The sequence below is a fragment of the Triturus cristatus genome, chromosome 2_2 (genome assembly GCF_964204655.1).
Source record: "Triturus cristatus chromosome 2_2, aTriCri1.1, whole genome shotgun sequence".
Lineage (NCBI taxonomy): Eukaryota > Metazoa > Chordata > Amphibia > Caudata > Salamandridae > Triturus > Triturus cristatus.
In genome coordinates this window covers 538154280-538172023 of record NC_140582.1, presented here as the reverse complement: position 1 = coordinate 538172023, position 17744 = coordinate 538154280, and the positions used below count along the sequence as shown (strand labels likewise).

Here is a 17744-nt window from a genome sequence, read left to right as displayed (position 1 = left end):
CTCAGGTCATTTGGGCAACAGTGTGTGCTTGGTGAATGGCATACAGTGCAGCAAAATGCACTTCAAGTATGCACATAGTAAATACACACAAGTTTGTACACTCTCATATGATCCCACTGCTAGTTTTCAGCAGTTGGCCTAACATACTCCACACACCATACGAGGGTCGTTGGACGAAACAGGGCACCCAACAGCAAGACATTTTCTTGAGTATAATTTATGCTTGCATGGCACTTCTGCATTATATTTGTATTGGAACATTCCCATGAGAGAAGAAACTTCTTACGAGCTTCAATAAAACTCAAGAGTACCTTTCAGCCCAAAAGGTTCAAGAACACAAATTTGCAGCACGTATTTTTAATATGGATACAAAAGGTCACACTGGAGGCACAATTAGGGAATGTAAACAAACTAATATTACAGGAGTGAACCTGGCAGAATAATAATAATTCTGCTAGCATCTGAGCAAATATAACAAATGATTATCTAATTATGCTTTCAAGTTGTATTTATATTACACTGTAAATGATAAGCATTGCAAACATACATTTGAACGAAAAAAAAGCCAAAAGCATTTAGAGACACAGTACTGGAATCATAGAATTTATATAGTCGTAAATACTGTAAAAGTTATGTTATACTTCATTTCAACTAAAATAAAACATTGATCTAAAGAAATGGAACATGTGCAAATAATAAATCCTCCAAGTAGATTCATTAAAAAATACCCAACTAGGAAAAAATAGAACTTTCCACCGAATGACAAACACCCCACTGCCAGATGTACTTAACATATTGCAATATATCAGCCACGTAAATTTGTTGCGGTCGATGTACATCCTGCAGTTACAAGAGAACTGGCCCCATTATTCTCCCACATAACAAATACAAGAATTGGAAGGCCACATTTTAACGTGATCTAAAAAAACATGTGTATTCCAACCTTTGTACAACGTTTCTTCGAAACCTCTAAGATTCAAGAAGAGTTGAGCTAACAGTTGAGGGTTCCATTGGATTCTTATTTACAGACTTTCAAATGGAACATCTTATAAAAGGCACATAGATGTGATTTAAGGCTACTACGATTTTTGTTTATTAACAGCATATGGAATGTGGCTGCTGCTGGTCGACTCCTTCCCAATAAGCTATCTGGAGTGATATGATTTTTGTTAACGCAAACAAATATGTTTAATTCATTAAGTGCGTGCCTGAACAGTTTCTGAAAACATGTCTACTGCTTACAAGTCAAAACTGACACTTGGATCAGCTATTTAAAATGTTATCTACTGAGAATTAGTAAACCAACCATTATTCTATCTTAGCAGCCATTGTTATTTTCAGTAAGTGCTGCATAAAGATTTTAGAATATTACTTTTGAAAAATATATTTTTTCCAAACAAAATTACATGAAAGTCAAATATTTAAAGATGTTTAATATTTTGTAGTAAAAAGATCAGATTTTTATATAAATCATGTAAAACATCCCTTTGGAAATAGAGCTAGCCACTATGGGGGCTAGAGACCGACCACAGAAATTTCTTCAGTGCAAAACTACAATAAATTCTTTCAAACTACAGAGAAAGGTGTCCTACCCCTTAAATATCGAATGTTCTAAATCTGAATTACAGAAATCAGGCTGGGTACATATGTGCATATCTCTTCCCCTCCCACCCAAATGCAAACAGTTTGATTGTTAGAGAATTACAAAATGGAAAATTAAAGCTTTTTGAGTAAAAATCTCCATTTAAGTCTACCCGCCCCATCTTTCCCATTGTATTTGTAGATTTTGGGCAAAAAACGGTGGTCGTTTTCTAGGCCAAGTGGATTTACTGTTCTTCCAGCCAGGATGGTGCGTCCCCTCCAGGAGTTTTCAGTTTGATGTGGAACTGTTTAAGTGTATGTTCAAGCTGCTTCTGGTTCCCCGCAAAGTAGGCTGCAATGGCATTGTGGAAGAGAACAAGTTGATTGTGCAAAACTTTAACCTGTGGATTGAAAAATATCACCCATTAGACATGAGGCAGAAAGCCAATTTATGTTGCAGCCAAAGAGAAAGAACAGCAACGGAAAAGCCAATAGGTCTGGCCTCAGCAAGCTGGCGCAATGTCTATTTTATTTATTTTTCAATTGAAAGCATATGCAACAAAAATAAAAAGAAACATGTTGCCACCTAAATGTGGCCACCATATACCTGTAATACAAATTTTAAATGTAAAAAACATTTACGGATTTTTACTAGCAATGTTTACAACAAGCCTTTTAGCTGTAAAACACAATTTATTGTTGCTATTTGTGAGAGAAACCAGAATAAACCATTATCCAACTAAGCACTCAAATCGCAGCAATTACAACGTTACTTCATCACTTTATAATAAAGTTGAAAAAAAAGTGACTGAAAATACATAACCATCTAACTTGACGCCTGACTGCAGGCAAAGTATACAGCCAATACGGAAAGTTAGTATCCAAAATAAATACAATTAAAAAAGGGCACTCTGAACCAACTTTGCCACTGAAGAAAAGGCAACTGTTCTTAGGCGGATGTTAACAATGCATACCGGCTTTGTGAATTTTATAGGGAATGGAGCCAATGGGTAAAGCGGGCTTCCACACTACCCTATACAATGGTGGGTGAAAGCTAAAATGAGAATGACAACAGAACAGGCGAATGGATGAAGCCCACTGATGAAAAGAGAGTGTGAAAGTGTGCGTGTGAAAGTGTGCGTGTGAGTGTGCAGGTGTGCGTGTGTGAGTGTGCAAGTGTGAGTGTGCAAGTGTGAGTGTGCAAGTGTGCGTGTGAAAGTGTGTGTTTTTAAAAAAAAGGAAGTAAACTAAAACAGCTGAAGAGGTCTCAAAGACCAGACCTAAAAACATTGTAGGCAGGATACTATCATAAATCTACTTATAACAGAAATAAACCCTGGATTGAATAACAAGGATACTATTAAGTTCTGGAGTAGGAATCAGCCACAAGAGTAAATGCAAGAATGTAACACAACCACAATCATAAACCAATGTTTGTTTTTTAATCAATAATAACTAGGACAAAGGTCGTCTTGGTGAAAAATACCCAAGTACCAACAAGTCGAAACTGAGTTAAAAACTCATCACACCGATCTGCAGGTCACAAGCTCAAACATGGTGGGCAAGGACCATTCCTCTACATTCTTTCAAGGTCAGTCAAACTGAGTTTACATTTAGACAAACTTAAGGATAGAGGGGCCATTGAATTCAATGAATCCATCAATCAGTCAAACCAACACATCAAAGGGAACACATATGGTACAAAGTCTGCTCCAACGTGGCTCTGCTAAGGGAAGACCCACTACCTCCAATCTGGTCTGATCACTATTTGATTAGGTTTTCATGGCAGCTTCTTATAAAACGGGATCAGATTCCTAATGGACAAACCCAGAGGGCGAAAGCCTTTAATAAGATCAATCCTCTTGAATTTATGGAGGGTCTAACTCAGAACACTCCTGAGCTATATGACATAATCCAGGACGATACACTAAAATGCTATATTTGGATCAAAAATGATGCTGAGGAGCAGGCCCCCTCCCTTCAGTGTAAAGCATCGAGAGGCACTCCCGCTTAACCCTGGTTCTCGTCCACTCTTAAAATGGAGAAAAAAAAACGCTGTAAGACATTAGAACGTTAATGGAGGAGGGATTAGAATTCAGTGGATAAAGACTCCTTCAAAAAAGCACAAAAAACCCAATATGCAGCCAGACTAAAAGCTAAACATATGTATTACGAGGAAAGCATTGGGAAATCATGAAATAATTCAAAAGAGATTTTTACGATAGTTAAGAGTCTTTATGACACGATCGGCCTGCACTCACTCCAAGGAGGCCTCAGATGAATGGTGTGAAGAACTGGCTGTTTTCTTTGCATTTTTTTTTTAATCAGGGAGGGACAAGGAGCCTAGTTTTAATTTAGGTCCTGCTCAGAAGGCACCAATGGAATATTGAGAAGAGGAAGAGCAGTTCCTATGGGTTGCTGATTGGGGAGAGGGAGGAAGTGGGGAAGAACAGGTCTTTCTTCGTAATGCCCTCACACACCCCAAGGGATGTCATGCTTCATCATTTGGGTATTTGCCCCTCGTCAGGCCGGCGCTGCAATGCCTGACGGGCTCCCGAAACCGGGGCTCTTTATCGGGGATCTTTTGAAGAAGCCGTATGGGTGCGTGTGGGTGTGAGGGCAGGGTAGTGCACAAGGAGTGAAATATTTAAAAAAGGACCAATTAGAACGTGTAGGGTGAGTGCACTAGTTGCTCCGGTTTGTAGACTGGCAACTTGCTGGTGTCCTACCCTCGCTCTGGGCCCCGTGCCCAGAGCGAGGGTAGGACACCAGCAAGTTGCCAGTCTACCTACAAACCGGAGCAACTATTGTGCTCTGTTCTCATCCCAGTCTGTCCGGAACTAGGTCGTGAGGGGTCTATCCTCATCCCAGTACCAGTTCCTATATTAATCACCCCCTACCGTTTCTAGCAACTAGTGCTAAACGGTAGTGCACTCACCCTACACGTTCTAATTGGTCCTGACGAAGTGCCATTGACCCCTTTTGGGGCAGCTGGGGCACGAAACATGTTGACCACACCCACACTTGACTAGCCCTCACGGAACATCACTCCTAAATAGGGCTTTTCCATAATTTTAATAAGGCTGGAGCTACCTCATTAATAAAAGACTTAAATCAAGTAGGACGGCCCTAAACCTTTTTAAAATATTTCACTCCTTGTGCACTACCCTGCCCACACACCCACACGCACCCATACGGCTTCTTCAAAAGATCCCCGATAAAGAGCCCCGGTTTCGGGAGCCCGTCAGGCATTGCAGCGCCGGCCTGACGAGGGGCAAATGCCCAAATGATGAAGCATGACATCCCTTGGGGTGTGTGAGGGCATTACGAAGAAAGACCTGTTCTTCCCCACTTCCTCCCTCTCCCCAATCAGCAACCCATAGGAACTGCTCTTCCTCTTCTCAATGTTTTCTTTGCATCCATGGTCCAATGTATTCAGGCAAGCCTAAGAGTTGGTAGAATACCGGCTACTGAAGTAGAAACTCCAAATAAGAAGCTACCTGCAAGTAATCCTTAACTGAGCTCCTTTGAAGACATCTCTTTGGAGGGTTCTCTTACGGCTCTCAAAACGGTATAATCAGGTTCCCCCATCGACCCATGCCACCCTAAAATGCTAGCTGCTGGGGCAGAGGTTATCAACCCACTGGTCAATTAAATTCTTAATTTATCTGTAGAAACAGCCACGGCTCCTAGAATTTGGAAACAGGCAATGATTCGACCCCTGCTAAAAAAAGAAAACTACTGCCGCCCCATCAAATTACAGGCCCATTTCCCTACTGCCGGCTATTTCTAAGGTACTTACAGGTAAATTGACAACTCTTGAAGTATGTGGAGATCTATGGGCTTCTCTACCGGAGTCAATCAGGCTTTAGGGCCCTGCACAGCGCTGAAACAGCTTTATTAGAGGTGGCCAAATTGATTAGGGGTACCCTGGACACAGGGGGTATAACGGCACTAGTATAATTGGCTATGTCAGCAGCGTTTGACACAATCACGCATGCCCTTCTCTTAGATCATCAGTAGGAGATAGGAGGCTAGCCTGCAGCTGGTTAAAATCTTGCTTGGAAAACATAAGCCAACAAATATGGATTCCCCTGTTCATAAATCCCTCAAAAGGTGGATACAGGGGTCCCTCAGGGTACGGCGTTGAGCCCTACTCTTAATATTTATCTTACCCCACTAATCCAGTTAGCAGGGTAACTGGTTCTCGTCCATTCTTAAAATGGAGAAAACAAAACTCTGCAAGACATTAGAACATTAATGGAGGAGGGATTAGAATTCAGTGGATAAAGATTCCTTCAAAAAAGCACCAAAAAAACAATATTCAGCCATACTAAAAGCTAAACATATGTATTACGAGGAAAGGATTGGGAAATCAGGAAATAATTCAAGAGATTTTTACGATAGTTAAGAGTCTTTATGACACTATCGGCCTGCACTCACTCCAAGGAGGCCTCAGACGAATGGTGTGAAGAACTGGCTGTTTTCTTTGCATCCATGGTACAATGTATTCAGGCAAGCCTAAGAGTTGGTAGAATACCGGCTACTGAAGTAGAAACTCCAAATATGAAGCTACCTGCAAGTAATCCTAAACGGAGCTCCTTTGAAGACATCTCTTTGGCGGGTTCTCTTACGGCTCTCAAAACGTTATAATCAGGTTCCCCGATCGACCCATGCCACCCTAAACTGCTAGCTGCTGGGGCGGAGGTTATAAACCCACTGGTCAATAGGATTCTTAATTTATCACTAGAAACAGCCACGGTTCCTAGAATTTGGAAACAGGCAATGATTCAACCCCTGCTAAAAAAAAAACCTACAGCAGATCCTGTCGCCCCATCAAATTACAGGCCCATTTCCCTACTGCCTGCTATTTCTAAGGTACTTGCAGGTAAATGGACAACTCTTGAAGTATGTGGAGATCAATGGGCTTCTCTACCGGAGTCAATCAGGCTTTAGGGCCCTGCACAGTGCTGAAACGGCTCTATTAGAGGTGGCCGAATTGATTAGGGGTACCCAGGACACAGGGGGTATAACGGCACTAGTATAACTGGATATGTCAGCAGCGTTTGACACAATCACGCATGCCCTTCTCTTAGATCGTCAGGTGGAGATAGGAGGCTAGCCTGCAGCTGGTTAAAATCCTGCTTGGAAAACATAAGCCAACAAATAAGGATTACCCTGTTCATAAATCCCTCAAAAGGTGGATACAGGGGTCCCTCAGGGTTCGGCGTTGAGCCCTACTCTTTTGAATATCAGGGGCGGCTGGTGACATTTGAAATTAGTGGGGCGTAAAGGTTTGGGATGAGTGGCTGTTGATGTGCTCGCTCAGCGAGCAAGCCCGACCATCATAAGGTAGAACCCCCCCAATTTTTTGGGGTAAAAATAGTGTGCAAATGGTGCATTGTCGAGGATATTTGAGATACCAAGAAGGCTAATAAAGCTATTGTGAAAGTGCGGTTATGTCAACAATAAAGAGATTTCGTATAATGACGCAGGTAGCTACTTATTCAGTATCCATTTAAGTTACTATCTGTGAAAATTAAAGCAGCCCAGCTCTTCGCAAATGTGTGCCCTGCGGCCCGTAGCAAATATCTGTTGCAAAGTAAACAGGTGTCTGCAGTAGGCGCGGAGCCCATTCAGCTACCTTGCAGCACACGATGGGCTCTGTAAAATCTCACCAAATCACAAGGAGTTTCAGCAGGGCATTCACAACCACCGGGCACAGTAAAGCAGAACCCAAGAATTGGCATTTTAATTTAAAAGCGCCACCACAGGGAGTACACAAATTCCAGGGTCAAGCAGAGTGCTTGTGAAGTATGCAAATTAAACTGCATGTAACCTTCCCAAATGACATTACGTAAGAATGAATACTTTTGCGTTCCTGTGACAAGAAAATACATTTACACAAAAGCCTCATGATGGGTTCATTCTGTCTGTAGATTTCGCCCGCATGTGAGATTTCCAAACAACATTTCACAAGAATGAATATTTTTGCGTTCCGGCTGACAAGGAAAATGCATTTACACATAAACCTAATGGTGGGTTCATTATGGCTCTCGATTTCGCCTGCATGGGTCGATAATGTAGCCCAAGCCAAATTGTAGTTACTGTCCATAGTAAACTGTGTGTAACATTTCGCAAATAACATTTCGCAAGAGTGAATGTTTATGCGCTCTGGTGACACAAAAATACATTTACACATAAACTACATGATGAGTTCATTATGGCTGCAGATAGAACCCACATGCGTCGTACAACACTGAAGTAACATGAGGAATAGTTAAATTAGGCTGGCATTCATAACGGATCCTTCACATATACAATTATTGGCAGGCAAACAAAACACAAGCATTTGGTTAAACACCGATTGGTAAGCTCCCACGTACATTATGTAGTGCTGACATCGGCACTGTGCATACCGTCTGTATACTTCATCGGAAAAACTTAGAGCTCTTAAGAAATTAAATGGATAGTTGGCCGTTGGTCAGATTAACCAAGGAATTAATCATGGCCTCTACGGATCGCAAGCAACCAGTGTTTCCGAGGTACATGGCCTCTATGGATCGCAAGCAACCACTGTTTCCGGGGTACATTACTAGACTCATCCAATCTGATTTCCTAGTGTGAAAATGGTGTCACTTTTTCCAGCAAAGCACTCTCCGATCTCGAACGAGTGGTGATGGGATCACACACTGAAGACTACCCTTTATAGTTAACACGAACTGCCACGGAACGGATAGTACAAGTTAGCTCCGATTCACATCACAAAACAATGTGAGAGAATTACCTTTGCTATTCTAATGCCACTTTACAGCAGCACAAATAAATTCAAACATGACGTAAGACTGTTCTTTGGGATTAACTGGACAGAGTGACGTAACAGGTGGCCCAGCCCCAGTGCAACCCATGGTTGTGAGAACAAATGCACAGATAAGTCCTGCACTAGGAACAATAGGTTAAGCTATCAGAATATCGCTTTTTAAGTATGGTCCTACAACAAAATACCCACACCTATTACAATATCGTGAAGGTATACAGACAAATTTGCTATTCTTAACTCCTCTGTCTCCACATCTGCGTTACTTGACGATACAGATATTTTCAAGGTACACGGATGTGGAGTTCACCCTACAATCCAACCCCAAAAACATGTAAACACTCACATTTAACATGGGCTCCTATGGCAGCTCCTTCCTTCCTCGACTTTGACGAAAAACACCCTTCCCATTGATGGATTCCTCCCAAACTTCCTGCACACCCATCAATTCACCCTCCCTACCACTCACAGCAGCCCCGTTCCTCTCGAGCAACTGGAACACCCTAAAAACCACTTCTCCACCACCTCAAAAACGCCCATTGGATAACATTGCAATTCGAGCATTAAAAAAAAAGCGTTTTTTCGCACTTCCCCTACTTCGATCATCTTGAAACTCACTGGGACAGTAGTTCCAGCGATTACGAAGAATCTCAACACGAATTACACAAATCCATCCAGTGGAAGGGGTACGACTTTTCGATCAAACACGCGCCCCCGGCAAACCCATAAAAACCCCCCAAAATCAGCCAAATCTCGATCGAATTTTGCCAAACCACTGGAAAACCTTCCCAACACCAACCCAAACAAATCAAAATCAAATCCAGCCAAACCTTCCCAACCCCAACCCAGCCAAACCACCCTAAAACTAAAATTAAAAGACACTTACCTGACCGCCCCTTCTCCTGGTCCGCGTTGGCGCCTTCTGCCCCTTCAAACCGGTCCGGAACACCACGTGACGCAAGTGACTGGCAACCCGGCCCTCAGCCAATCCTGGCGCTGCTGCAGCGCCAGGATTGGCTGAGGACACAGCCTACTCCTCGCCCGCTGCCTGCCCATTAGGAGACCGAGGGGCTCCTAATGGGCATGCGCAAGGCAGTAAAAACACAAGTACGCATGACTGGGCACGGGCTAAAAAATTAAGCTCCATGCCCACTCATGCGCACTTGTGCTGCCTTTCCCTGGCGTCTGACAATGCATGTCAGTCAACATGACGCCGGACCGCCCACGGTCCGACGTCATGCTGACTGACATTCACGAGGAGGGAGCTGCGGGCGCGGGCAGGTGCGGGGGCGGGTACGCCCCAATGGACGCACCGCGCCTGTTGAATATTTATCTTACCACGCTAATCCAGTTACTTGGAGCAAAAGTGATCTCCTATGCGGATGACACACAGTTGCTCTTCTCCTGAAATAAGGAAACAGAGTTGCAAATCTCTCAAGTAAAAACCTGTCTTACCGCAGTCTTTTACTGGCTAGCAAAAGCACAACTGAAATGTAATGACGATAGAACTGAAATTATGCAGAAGTTCGGCTTCTGGTCAATCTTCCAAGGAGGGCACGCATCAGGCTGCATCTTCGGGATCTACAATGGCTTCCCATTAAGAGGGAGAGGTAAATTTAAGTCTTTGGTGCTGGTTCATGTCGCCCTTTATGGCAAAGAACCTACCTACTTGAGTACTTGAGATTTAGCTTCTACAACCCACCAAGACAACTTCGAACTTCCAATACATTTCTGGTAAGCACCCCAGATTCGTAGACAGAGAGCTGGAGGCAGATCACTTACTTTTTTGGGGTGCAGCGGCGTGGAATCAGCTCCCCCAGGAACTATGCGCTTCAAGCGAAGCAAGGTTGTTTAAAAAGAAGCTGAAAACCTGTTTTTTTCTCGTTAAACTGAGAGTGCTTCCTTTCTGACCTTCAGCTGCTACTGTGCCAGGACACTCCCTGGAGTAACTGAGCGCAATATAAGTTACAAATCATATCATATCATTTAAAATGAGTAATATTAACATCTACTATGTTCCGTGTTAAAGAAACTGCAGACATGCGGTACGAAGCACTAGATAAAAACTATTATGATTAGTAAAGTAATATGGAGGAATCGTCCTTCTTGCTTGTTCCTATACGCCTTCACTCACCATACATAGCCTGCCAATCATCATGAATCGAAGATAGTAAGGAGAGTTTCCAAGACACCGTGGGACGATTTGCTGGTGAATAACATTTTCAAAAGAATCCAGTAAATGTGTTTAGTTTCACTTCTTTAGGAGCCTTTTTTTATATTTGTAAAGCGTTGGGATCTCCGTCACCCCTTCAGAGTGAGAATCTAAAATTGTAGGGAGCCTGTCAGTCTATTTAAGTGAGGTCCATTATGGTGTAACGGTGTAGGTTAGATGTGCCTATAGTTGTGACAACTAATCTCTTCTTTTTCGTGGTAACATCTCTTGGAACTCTGACCACTTAACACTTACACAGTACTCATGAGTAATGTTCCCTCTATTTTTTTTCCTCTGTGTGCAGCAGTGTAAGGTTTCTGTGCACTGCAGCCAAGGCTATGTGCGCCAGGTACCCGACTGCGTGTGTGGGTGCAGCGACAAATAGTACAGATTGTGTGCGTATTCATGTTATCCGCAGCGCCAATCATGCACTGCAATTAACATTAATACTTTCTCAGAGGCACACAAGATGCCCTGCACAGGGCCGGCCTTAGCGCTGGTGGCCCCCAGTGTGACAATGTTTGTTGGCGCCCCCCAATGACCACCTCTGCCAGTGATTCCCTTCAACAGTGCCCCTCAAGCCTCCATTACCACTCTCTCTGAGATGCATTTAATTTGTTTCATAGCCCCACGCATACCAGTGTAGCGTGTACTTTACATTACACACACATCAAACAGGGAGTGGCTTAAAACACTTAAGCTAAACATTTGTACCTAGAATAGTGTGCTGCCCCACTGGTATTTTGCTGAATCTGTCCATTAATCCAGATATATAACACAACAAGTAACACTATGCATACAACAAGCCAGGGATACCGGCTTTGTCAATGGTTGTAAATTGCACAAGATAAATAAGCAACATCTTTGACTTCGATGTACATAATACTGAAAATGTTTCCAATCTTGTGGGCAAGGTTGTGGCTAAGGCTAGAGCTGCCGGCTTTCGAGCTGAGAAAGCAGCTTCTAGCCTCAAGTCGGCTCAACATACTGTGATTCAAAAACAAGAATATTTCCTTGTGTAATGTAACTGGTGCTCATGTTTGCTCCACGTTTGCGCTATGTAAAACTGAAAAATTAGTCTCTCTGAAGTTACATCAAAAGCAGTGTTGGATGGTACTATTGCAGAGTTAAGCTTTTTTTCTTCCACCCTGAAGGTAAAAATAGAGAGCCCGATAGGGACCCATCTCGGCACTTGCTTTTAAGAACTGCTGAGCACCGGCAGGACCTGGCCCACTTGAAGCCCTGCTTGTAATCTTGCTGGATTTATTTTCTTAATAGAGCGCAGCACACAATCTGCCACGCTCTATTAGCGAAAGAAATGCAGCAAGTCTACAAGCACGACGCACAAGTTACTTACCTTCGGTAATGATATATCTGTGAGAAACATTAGTTAGGTATAAATTCCTTACCTTAGAATTACCCCCAGGCGTCAGACTGGATCCGGAAAGTATTTTCATCAGCAGTACCTCTGCACGTTGGAAGGTGGCGTCGGTCGGCTCCGTGTCCCTCGTCGGCATCGTGGTCGCTTGGATGACATCATGTCAGCTACTTAGACGCCGCCGTCGCATGCTGACGTCAGTTCTGTACACGACTTTCCGCGCCAGAAATGCAGAGCCATGCAAGACACTGACCATTGGTGCACAAAACTAGGGCCCTGAAAGGATGTCCTTATCCCTAGAAATCAGTTCGCAGAACGGGGAGGATGGGTGGGGTGGTAAGGAATCTATAACTAACTAATGTTTCTTACAGATATATCGTTACCGAAGGTAAGTAACTTGTGCATCTGAAAGAAACACGTTAGTATAGATTCCTTACCTTAGAATAGATACCCCACCAATACCAACCACGGTGGTGGGTCGGCGAACTGAAATCACACCAGAAAGTCCTGGAGAACAGGATGGCCAAAGAAGCCGTCTCTCCGGACTTGGCTGTCCAGGCAATAGTGTTTGGTGAGCGTGTACAGCAATGCCCACATGGCCGCCTGACAGATGTCATTCAGAGGCACTCCTTTTCCAAAGGCAGTAGTGGCTGCTGTCACCTAGTGGAGCGAGCGTGAAGCCAGACTGGAGGCTCCTTTTTAGCCAGAGAGTAACGTGCCTTAATACACAGCACAACCCATCGAGAAATGGTGCGTTTGTGTATGGCATGACCCTTCTTGGCACCCACGTAGCCAACAAAAAGTTGATCATCCACCCGGAACTGCTTTGTGCGATCCAAATAGGAGAGCGCACGTTTTGTGTCCAGACGGTGGAGCCTCTCTTCTTCCTTTGAAGGACGCGGAGGCAGAAAGGTGGTAAAATTAATGGTCTGCCCGATGGGGAAGGCAGTGACTACCTTAGGAAGAAAGGACGGACGGGTCCGGTGAACCACCTTGTCCGGATGAACAGACAAGAAAGGAGGTTTTGAGGAAAGAGCCTGGAGCTCACTCACCCTTCTGGCAGAAGTGATGGCTACCAGGAAACCAGTCGCAAGAGTTTAGAGACGTAAAGGACAGTTATGAAGCGGTTCAAAGGGAGCGCACATCAAGTAAGTCGGCACAAGATTCAAGTCCCACTGAGGCATATGAAAGGAATTGGAGGAAAGAGCCTTTCAAGAAACGGTCAACTACCGGGGACTTGAAAAGAGAAGGCTGAAAAGTAGCCCTTGATAGTGCCCAGAGCAGAGCCCTGCTTGGCTAAAGAGAGAAGGAACAAGAGTACTTCAGAGAGAGGGGCAGAAAGGGGATCGGCAGCCTTTGCTGTGCACCATGCCACAAATTTGTTCCACCTGTAGGCGTATACCATCTTTGTGGAGGGACACCTGGCTGCCAAGATTACGTCACAGACTTCGGGAGGCAAGTTGAAAGACTTCAACTGCCGTCGCTCAATCTCCACGCAAGGAGGTGGAGACTGGACAGGTTCGGGTGGAGGACCGTCCCCTGCTGCTGCGACAGAAGATCCTCCGGAAGAGGTAGTCTGATCGGAGGATTGATGGCCATATTGAGCAGCTCGGGATACCAGACTCTTTGTGTCCAATCCGGAGCCACAAGAATGACTTGGGCCCGGTCGTGCCTGATCTTCTTCAGCACTCTGGACAGAAGTGGTATAGGCGGAAAGGCGTACAACAGACCTCAAGTCCACTCGTGACAAAAAGCGACGCCTAGCGAGTGCCGCCTTGGAAATTCCAACGCGCAGAATTGCTGACATTGCGCGTTCTCTTCGGTGGCGAATAGATCTAACCAAGGCTCTCCCCACTGTTGAAAGAGACCTTGCACCACCTCCGAGTGAAGATGCCATTTTTGATCCATCATGCACCGTCGGCGGAGTTCGTCCGCCCTGGTGTTCAGAGAACCTGCCAGGTGTTGAACCACCAAGGAAATGCCCTGCTGTTCCAGCCATGTCAAGAGGCGGAGGGCCTCCTGACATAGGGTCCACGACCCCACCCTGCCCTGTTTGTTGCAATACCACATGGCGGTGGTGTTGTCCATGAACACCTGCACTGCTCTTCCCCTGACAGAGGGAAGGAATGCCTTCAGTGCAAGACGAATCACACAGAGCTCCAGGAGGTTGATGTGAAGCCCGGACTCCGCCGGAGACCATAGGCCTCTGATCTCCACCTCTCCCATGTGGCCGCCCCATTCCAAAAGGGAGGTATCTGTCACCACAGTGTGGTCAGGTTGGGGAAGGGAGAGGAACCTGCCACTGACCCAATCCTGGTTCGTGAGCCACCACTGCAGCTGTTGAGCAGTGCCCTCCAAGATCTGGACGTAGTCGGACACATTTCCCCGATGCTGCACCCACTGGAACTTCAGGTCCCACTGCAGAGTCCGCATAAGCCACCTGGCATGATTGGTCAGCAGGATGCAGGAGGCCATGATGCCCAGCAGCCTAAGGGTCATTCTGACCGAAACCCGGGACAAGGGCTGAAAGATCGGAATCATAGCCTGAATGTCCCGGACTCGCTGTTCCAGAGGATAGACCCAAAACTGCGTCATGTCCAGAACCGCTCTGACGAAGAGGAGCTTCTGAGAGGGAATCAGGTGCGACTTTGGCACATTGATTGAGAACCCCAGCTGATGCAGGAGGTCGGCCGTAGTCTGGAGGTGGGAGACTACCTTTAACAGCCACCCGTCGAGATAGGGGAAGACTGAAACCCCTGATCTGCGCAGATGGGCTGCGACCACGGCTATCACTTTTGTGAACACCGGAGGGGCACTGGTAAGGCCAAAGGGGAGCATGGTAAACTGAAAGTGCTTGTGGCATACCATGAACCGCAGGAAACGCTGGACGGGGGTGTGAAAATAAGCCTCCTGCAAGTCCAACGCTACCATCCAGTCTTGCGGGTCGAGGGCAGACAAGACCTGAGCAAGCGTCAACATCTTGAACTTCTCCTTCCCGAGGATGCGACTGACGTCCCTGAGATCCAAGATAGGACGCAGGCCCTTGTCCTTCTTGGGAACCAGATAGTAGTGGGAGTAGCAACAACGACCTACTTCTGGGACAGGAACGCGCTCGATGGCTCCCTTGGCCAAGAGAGCCGTAACTTCCTGCTAAAGAAGTGCCAGATGATCCTCCGACATGCGGTGGTAACGAGGTGGCATGGCTGGAGGAGCAGTCTTGAAGGAGAGGGAGTAGCCTCTTCGGACTATCTGCAAAACCCACCTGTCTGAAGTGATGGCGCGCCAGTGTGGGAGGTGATGGTGAATCCTGCTGCCCACTGGCGTTTGATGGGCCTGAAAGGTCAGACTAGGATGGTTTGGAGGCTGCTGGAGAGGGGGGGTTGGTGGACTGCCCACCCACTGGCCCCCTGAACCACAACACTGGTTCCCACGTCCCCGGCCACGCGAAGGTTGTGTAACTTGCTGTGGCCTGTGGCCCTGAGTGTGATGTAACGGGGCACCCCTTCCGTAGCCACAAAAGCTTCTTGGATTCCCTTTCCTGTGGAGCGTTAGGGAAGACTCTTTTGGAGGTGGAGGCTTGGACCACCAAACTCTCCGGGGTGGGGTGTTGGGAAAGGAAAGTGGGGTCGTCCGGAGTCGGGCAGTGGCGTCAGGCGATCATCCTGTCCACGGGAACCTGTTGGGCCTGGACCACGTGCCCAAAAGGATGACGGTGAGAGCCTCATTAAAAGGCAGCAGGGGGTCTCGCTCAGTCAGGACGTTAGTCCTGACCGCCACCGTAGGAAGCTCGAGGTTGAGAGCCTCGGCTGCCCTAAGCAACACCACAGCACTCCCACTTCCATAGCCACGGTAGGAGGAGACAACATGCCAAGGTCGGGTGAGGTGTCCAGACCACTGGCATCCCCCAGTTCCTCTCTCCAGTCCTGTTCACACCCTAGCTGGTCAGTGAAAGGGTCACCTGACTCCTCCCAGTCCTCTTCATCGTCCTCTGGTTGGTGTAAAGGGACCCCAGGAGTGAACAGGGGGATAAAAACCCCACCTGACGCCAGATCCGGCATCGGACGATGCCAGTCCGGCTCCATGTCCACGTCAGGAAGGAGGCCGGGTCGACACCAGCGGAAGAGCCGACTGGCATCGAGCGCCGTCGTGGTGCCGTAGAATGCGACGCCAGAGCTGCCGGCAGCGAAGACCTAGGTCCCCCCAACCAATTCCGCAGGGCCCGAAGGCACGCAGGGGGGGTTGGTCCGCCCAAAGATGGTGTGCATCGCTTCATAGAACGTACGAAGCTGGTCGGGGGTCGCTCCAAGTCCCGGAAAGGGAGGGAAGCTCAGAGTCGACCCTTCGGGCTCCGCGCGCGGAGCTACGGGAGTGACACCACCCGTGCGCCTCGTTGGATCGGCCGACCGACTAGGAGAATTCGAAAAGCGACGATGCTTCTTTGACTTCTTCTTATGCTTGGACTTACCCGACCCCGAATGGGAAGACTTAGAGCCGGAATGACGATGGCTCAGCAAATGGTCCCTCGACCGCCCTCTCAACCGGGATCTCAAAAGGCACGGAACCGACTACCGGTGTTCAAGCAGCTTTCAGGACTGCTCCCGCAAAGCCTTCGGCGACATCGACCGGAATCGGAGCACGATTTGGGGTCCTGGTCGCGCTCCAGGCAGAAAAGACACACGCGGTGCGAATCCGTCACCGACATCATGCGATGATAGGATCTGCAGGCCTTGAAACCGGGCATCCCTCGTGCACCTTTTTAGAGTTGAAGACTCGAGAAAAGAAGTCGAGAAAAGTCATAAAAAAGTTAGTCAAAAAATGACTGAGGTACCGCTCTTCCTGGATCTTTGCTGACTGGCTCAGAAAAATAAAGAACTGATGTCAGCGCGCGAGGGCGGCATCTAAGTAGCTGCCGTGACGTCATCCCGGCGACCACGATGCTCACCACAGACGCGGGGCCGACCGACGCCACCTTCCGACACGCATAGGTACTGCTGACGAAAAAACTTTCTGTATCCAGTCCGACGCCTGGGGGTAATTCTAAGGTAAGGAATCTATAACTAACGTGTTTCTTTCAGATATGTGCTTTCAGAATCACCTGAAAGCACATACCGTGCTTGTAGACTTGCTGAATTTCTTTTGTTAAAAGAACATGGCTGCAGGGCACACTGTGTGCCTTTGTGAAAGTAATCATGTTAATTGCAGTGCATGATGGGTGCTGCGATTAACATGAACACTTTCACAAAGACATTCTATCTGCCCCACAGCCACGCCCTTTCAACAAAACAAATGCAGCATGTACAGGAGGCACTTGCTGCTTAACTTACTTGACGCTGTGCGTGCTTCAAACACCACATGGCGCGCTTGAGGTGAGACAGGTGCGCGCATTCGCGAGCACCTTACAGGGAACAGTGATCAATGAATAAGTCAAGGAATACCTGTGTGTATTACAGCATTAGGACCTGTTTGGCTTTAGTTCGGTGTAACCGTTTCGGAGTTTGTGAATCACGGTCAGTTATAAATATTCCAAATATTAAGTTACACTCGCTGAGGGGAGCAAGCAGTGGCAAAGCCAATAGGTCTTGCATATGCAAGAGCTATTGTCTTTGCCATTGTGTTTTAGCCATGTTGCACACCAGTGTAGCTGCTGTTCAGCATGCCTAGTTGTTAATGGCGTAGATGAGAGTGGCATAGAGTAGAGTGATGAAGAGTGGAATGGAGTGTCCTGGATTAGAGTGCCATGAAGTAGTGTTGCTGAG

General features: G+C 46.5%; 1 protein-coding gene across 7 annotated transcripts in view; it reads right to left on the bottom strand.

The window, feature by feature from the left end:
- Window positions 1-341: 341 nt before the first annotated feature.
- ARFIP1 (ARF interacting protein 1) overlaps window positions 342-17744 on the bottom strand; it is a 441450-nt gene continuing 424047 nt past the window's right edge. For all 7 annotated transcript variants that reach the window (XM_085641674.1, XM_085641679.1, XM_085641675.1 and 4 more), the window contains one exon: window positions 342-1982. In XM_085641674.1, coding sequence (XP_085497800.1) covers window positions 1827-1982 — 156 coding nt within the window. In that variant the 3' untranslated portion in view covers window positions 342-1826. The remainder of the gene's footprint in view (window positions 1983-17744) is intronic.